Source organism: Micropterus salmoides, unplaced genomic scaffold (assembly GCF_014851395.1).
Source record: "Micropterus salmoides isolate LMB-PRFRI ecotype aquatic unplaced genomic scaffold, ASM1485139v1 Ms_hic_scaffold_2061, whole genome shotgun sequence".
NCBI classification, from domain to species: domain Eukaryota; kingdom Metazoa; phylum Chordata; class Actinopteri; order Centrarchiformes; family Centrarchidae; genus Micropterus; species Micropterus salmoides.
Window position 1 is genome coordinate 3,837 of NW_024041220.1, and position 5,867 is coordinate 9,703.

General features: G+C 38.9%; 1 protein-coding gene across 1 annotated transcript; it reads right to left on the minus strand.

Moving 5' to 3' along the window:
- Nucleotides 1–2,283: 2,283 nt before the first annotated feature.
- LOC119915323 (olfactory receptor 6N2-like) lies at nucleotides 2,284–3,225 on the minus strand. Its single transcript, XM_038734862.1, has one exon. The coding sequence runs from the start codon at nucleotides 3,208–3,210 to the stop codon at nucleotides 2,284–2,286; it is 927 nt and encodes a 308-aa protein (XP_038590790.1). The 5' UTR covers nucleotides 3,211–3,225.
- Between the last annotated feature and the right edge of the window lie 2,642 nt (nucleotides 3,226–5,867).

A 5,867-nucleotide genomic window follows, 5' to 3' on the forward strand; every position in this document is an offset into this window, starting at 1 on the left:
ATCAGATAATCCCTAGATCAGTAATTCCGGCAACTGATGCTGTGAACCTAACCTCCTCCTGCGTTCTTTCCCCTCTGCTCTTCTCCCTGTACACCAACAGCTACACCTCCAGTCACCAGTATGTCAAGCTCCTGAAGTTTGCAGATGACACCACCCTCATTGGGCTCACCTCTGGTGGGGATGAGCCCGCCTACAGGTGGGAGATTGACCATCTGGTGACCTGGTGCAGCCAGAACAGTCTGGAGCTCAACGCTCAGAAGACAGTGGAGATGGTCGTGGACTTCAGTAAGAGCCCATACCCCATCATCCTGCGTGACTCCCCAGTCGACACTGCGGACTCCTTCCGCTTCCTGGGCACCATCATCTTCCATCGCCTCCCTCACCAAAAAGTCCCAGCAGAGTATGTACTTCCTGCGGCAGTTGAAGAAGTTCAGCCTGCCAAAGACAATGATGGTCCACTTCTACACCGCCATTACTGAGTCACTTTCACCATCTGCAGAGCAAATGATACTCTGCAGCCGCTGCAGCGTATCATTGGTTGCGATCCATCAAGACCAAAACCTCTTGCCACAAAAACAGCTTCTTCCCTTCTGCAGCTAGCCTCAAGGCCCGGGCCCCCCACTGACATACTGTATATATTTTCACATTTCAATATTATTTCATTTTCACATCATTGCACCAAACCGGCATATTGCACATATTTGTTGTTTGTTGTAAAATTTATTGTACTATATTTTATATTTTGTCAATCTATCCCATATTTATATATTTCAGCATTTATTTATGTCAACTGTATGTTTGTCTATGGCTAGCACCTTATCTCCAAAACAAATTCCTCGTATGTGTAAAAACGTACAAGGCAATAAAACTCTTCCTGATTCTGATTTCAATACCCTAAATAATGAACAATCAAGGGTGCCTCTATACAAGTAGTCAGTGAGGCCAAACAGCTGAAGACGCTCTTCTGCCTTGTTCTGTCTAATGTGTGAAATAGTGTGTGATTTTAATGTTGATTACTACTTATATTTTATTGTTTGATTAATTTACTGTTTTTGACATTGCAGCGTGTGTTTTATTGTTGTTTCTTTACTTTTCTGATTGTCTCATTTCTATTATTGTACTCTTTGAAAGCACTTTGTGATCTTGAGCTGTGAAAGGTGCAGTAATAAATAAACATTTCTTACTTACTAAACTCTTAGGGGTCACACTTGATGAGCAACTAATGTTGGGATGTCACATAATAAAATAGACGCAAAAATGTGAAGTATCTGTTATAATATGATGCTTCCCATATCTTAGTCCAAGTTGCACCTTGCAGGTGATACAGGCCGTAGTATTATCTAATCTTATCTTGCTTCTGCCAAGAAATAGCTGGAAAAGCTTCACTTAGTGAACAATATTATTCAATTTTATTTTAATGCTAATAGAGTGAAGTTCAGACTGTGTTTATCAGAGGTTTACAGTGTATGATGTTCAGTTTGAACTATTCACTAAAACATTTATCACCCTGTCACACCATTTCAACATTTAAAATGCTTAATGGCCATATTCATAAACTGAACAAGTGAACATAGTGTTTTAAAACGTTTAATGAAAATATAAACAACAATAATTTGATAATACAGACTAAAAACTAGGCAGCTATAAAATAAAACAGTACAATGACGTTTTCAGCATTTACAACGCTTTGTGGCCATATTAATAAAGAGGTCATCCATTAAACAAGCAGAGTGTTTTAAAAATTAATGTAATAACAGAATAAAAACAAGACAGCTGTAAAAATAAAGTAGTTAAAAATATAAGATAAAAACTACTGTAAGAGAGCAGAGTTAATTAAAGGATCAGGGACTACATTGTGATAAATGAATTAATTCAGAAATGATTTAAAATAAGATAGCTAAGTAGATGTTAGGGTTAGGAGGTTAGGGTTGATAGAATGACTATTATTCCAGAGGCCTTGGGCTTGAAACCATTGCTGGATATCCAAGAGACCAACTCTTATACAGAGTAAGAGGTTAAAGCAGGTGTAATGAGATCTCTAGTTAATGTAAAACGTATTACTACGGTTCTGCAGTGGTACAATTAATTTGAATTCACATGAAACATTCAGAATGAAACTTCAGAGGTTACAGAGTAACTGCTGAAAACTGATCAGTCATCACATTTTTGAAGGTAGTGGTAGTGGTGTTATCAAAAGAAATCCTGACATGAAATACTTTTCAAGGATCAGAGAAATCACATCTCTGCATTGTTATATCAGAATCAATTATCAGTGTTGATACATTAGTTCATTTTGTCTTGACGTAACAACTGTTTGAGGTGTTTAGAGATTTCTTTCATCTTTAGTCCATATATCATTGGATTAAAGAGAGGATGATACAAAAGCATTTGTAAAGTCATAATTAAATGTGCAGTTTTTGGAATATCAGATTCCAGTCTAACTATAACAACATCAAAAGTGCCCAACAAGGCAAGGTTTATCAAAACCAACAGGTGAGGTAAGCAGGTCTGTGCAGCTTTTTTCTGGACTTCTCTACAACTACTATAGGTTATTGTAAATAGTTTTGCATATGTAAAAAGTATAAAGAGCAATGGAAAAAGTGCAACATTTAGCAAAAGGAACACACCATATATAGATAATGCTCTTGAACTCACACAATGAAGTTTGTAAATTGAGTTATTACAAAAAATTACTTTAAGTGTAAAACTACAGAGCTTTTCATAAACGCTCATTGTTGCTGATACCACAAGCTGACAAGCAGGTACAAGCCAAGCTAAAGCCAGGCACGTAATGACAGTGGATTTCTTCATGATAGTTGGATATTGCAGAGGTTTACATATAGAAACATACCTGTCATAGGACATGACTGCCAAAAGTAAGAATTCTGAACCGCCTATAGAGTAAAACATAAAATATTGAAAGAGACAGGCTGAATAAGATATGATTGGTTTTTCGGATAAAAGGTCAATTAAAAGCTTTAGGTAGATAGCATTGCTGAAAACAACAGAGTTGATTAACAAAGCTGCAATAAAAACATACATAGGCTCATGGAGGTTTTTGTGAATCCAGATAAGGTACACAATAGTAGAATTACTGCAGACTACTAAAATATATACAAATAAAATTATTGTAAAATAAATGTATCTGTAGTTGTGGACTTCCACAAACCCATCAAGAGTTATATATGTTACATTTAAGTCTTCGTCCATTAATAAATTCAAGCATTATATCTCAGTTCATAAAACAGGCAGATAATTTCAAGCAACATGTGAATAAAATCTGAAAAAGGAGGCCTCACTTTGAAGACTGGAATAACATTCCCCTGTATTGGATTACCTTATTTATTCACAGTTACCTGACCCTGAAATTAGTATGTGCTCATTTCCAAACTTCAGAATGTGAACAGTTTGAGCCTGTGAAGTGTTTTTATCAGGTACTATACCCTCCAAGGATCTTATTAAACTTTCCACCAAGAGTGACAAACAACTTGTGAAAACTGTGGAGGCGCTGATAGACTTTCTTTACTGGGGTTTATGACTTGCAGTATATTTCAGTGCCCCATAAAATTACATCATGCTATTCATTTCTATGGTAATTGTCAAAATAATTTCTGAAAAACACGTTACTACTGTCATATACCTTCCTACTCAAACTTTATCACCTGATACTATTTCATTTTTGGCGCAAAGTTTAGAGGCCCACACCGCTATGCTCTACGGACCTCTGTTCCACCCTATGCACAAGGTCAGAAACTTTGGTTATCCACCAGAGATTTTCACACACAGTGACTTCAGACCTGACTTGGACTCATGAACAATGTTCATGTTACGTAACACGTAACATCTGCTGAGCGCGGCCGCACGTGAGAGAGGACAACAAACACTGGCAGCGGCTGAGCCATTCATCATAAACTTTAGGCTTTAACATGTCATACAACAAGATCCAAACAACGAAGCGCTGAATGTGAATAGGTTAGTAAACTGAGGTTAGTAAACATGTTTAGCTCAGCATTGGCCATCTAACGTTAGCTTGCTTCTTGCTTTAGCTACAACCTACAAGAGGTTTACTCTGACTGTCGTTCGTTATGAAAAGCTGAATGAGCGTTGGTTTACTTGCCAAACTTGTGGTGGTCGATTAACATAATTATTTACGTCCCGCTGGCTGCCATCACATTAATTATTGCCGTTGGCTAGAAACGTCACAGTTTTATTTAGTTAACGTTACACTGGGTTTAAGAGCCTGGGGAGTGTTTGGACTTACAGAACTTAATAAGCCGTCAATAACTGAATTGTACATCACATGGTTGTGCTCTATAAATGAAAAACAGGTTACAGTTACAGAATTCCTTATAGCTGTGCAGTTTTATTAGCAACCTGGATTGAACGCTGCAGGTGATACAACATTCATTATAACCGCGGGAGACTTGAGACTTGACTTGGACTCTAGCTCAAAGACTTGTGAGCATCTCTGTTATCCACTAATAATAGATACTGTAATAGAGCTACTGCTTCAGGATGTCTTTTGGTCTTGGTTGGAACAGGTGCCTTCTGAAGCAGCACATGGATATTGGATGGAATACTGTCGAGTGGTGGAAAGAGAACTTTGAGGAATTCCTGAACCCAATCAAACATGTCTTCTGTAAAGACAGCAGAATTTGAAGATCATCAAATTTAATGGGTTTTGTCTTTTCAGAGTAATTTGTGTACCAAACCTTTATTGATTCATAGACAGATCCATTGATCATAACAATCCTTTCAATAATCAGCCCTTTATAGTTCCAATAATCTACAGACTGTGTGAGTGCTTAGCTCTCAGACAGTCAGGAAGTGAATCCTGTTTCTTGTTGCTCTCCTCTGCAGCCTTAAGCACAAACCAGATTCATCCATATACCTTGCAGAGAGATCCTCCTCAGCAAGGCACCAGGTGTGGATGAGATTTGCCCTGAGATCCTAAAGGCTCTGGACATCGTTGAACTATCTTGTCTGACATGCCCTTCATGTCTTGTGTGAAGGTTGGGGATAGTGCCAGTTGATGGCAGACCTGAGTCATGGGGGTTCCCATATTTAAAAAGGGGGACTGGAGGGTGTACTCCTGGTATCAAGGTATCACACTCCTTAGCCTCCACAGGAAAGCTTATACCAGGATGCTGGAAAGGAGACTCCGAACGATTGTTTAACCACAAATCTAGGAAGAGCAATGTGGACTTGGTCCAGGTCATAGAACAATGAACACTTTACAATTGTAGGGTTTTTGGGGGGTACAGCCCCTGCATCAGAGGGAGGCAGTTGAGGTGGTTCGGGCATCTGATCAGGATGCCTGTTGGGTGCCTCCTTTTGGAGCTTTTTCAGGTGTATTCAACTGTTCTGAGACCCTAGGGAAAACCCAGAACACGCTGAAGAGAATATATATCTCATCAGGCTTGTGAACACCTCGACATTACTAGGATGGCTGGATTCCCTTGGTCATCCTGCAGCCATTGCAATCCTGCCCTGGATAAGGGGCAGAAAATGGATGGATGGATTGTGAAAACAGCAGTCCCTTTCATACATAACCTGGTCAAGCTAGGATTTTCAGATCTGTTCCAGCGCAAAAATAATCCTCAGTGAAGAAATGACACTTTGCTCCAGTGTAAAGGAACAAGTGTAAAACGGACAAAGTTATTATTGTAGGGGATTTTAATATTCATGTGGACGTTGAGAATGACAGCTTTAGTACTGCGTTTATCTCTCTCTTAGATTCCATCGGCTTCTCTCAGAGTGTTCATGAACCGACTCACTGTTTTAACCACACCCTCGACCTTGTTTTGGTGTATGGTATTGAAATTGAACATTTAGTGGTGTTCCCACAGAATCCCTCTTTGTCCGAC

What these genes read in the sequence shown, in the direction of transcription:
- LOC119915323 (XM_038734862.1), bottom strand. Translation starts at nt 3,210, where the DNA reads ATGGACGAAGACTTAAATGTAACATATATAACTCTTGATGGGTTTGTG.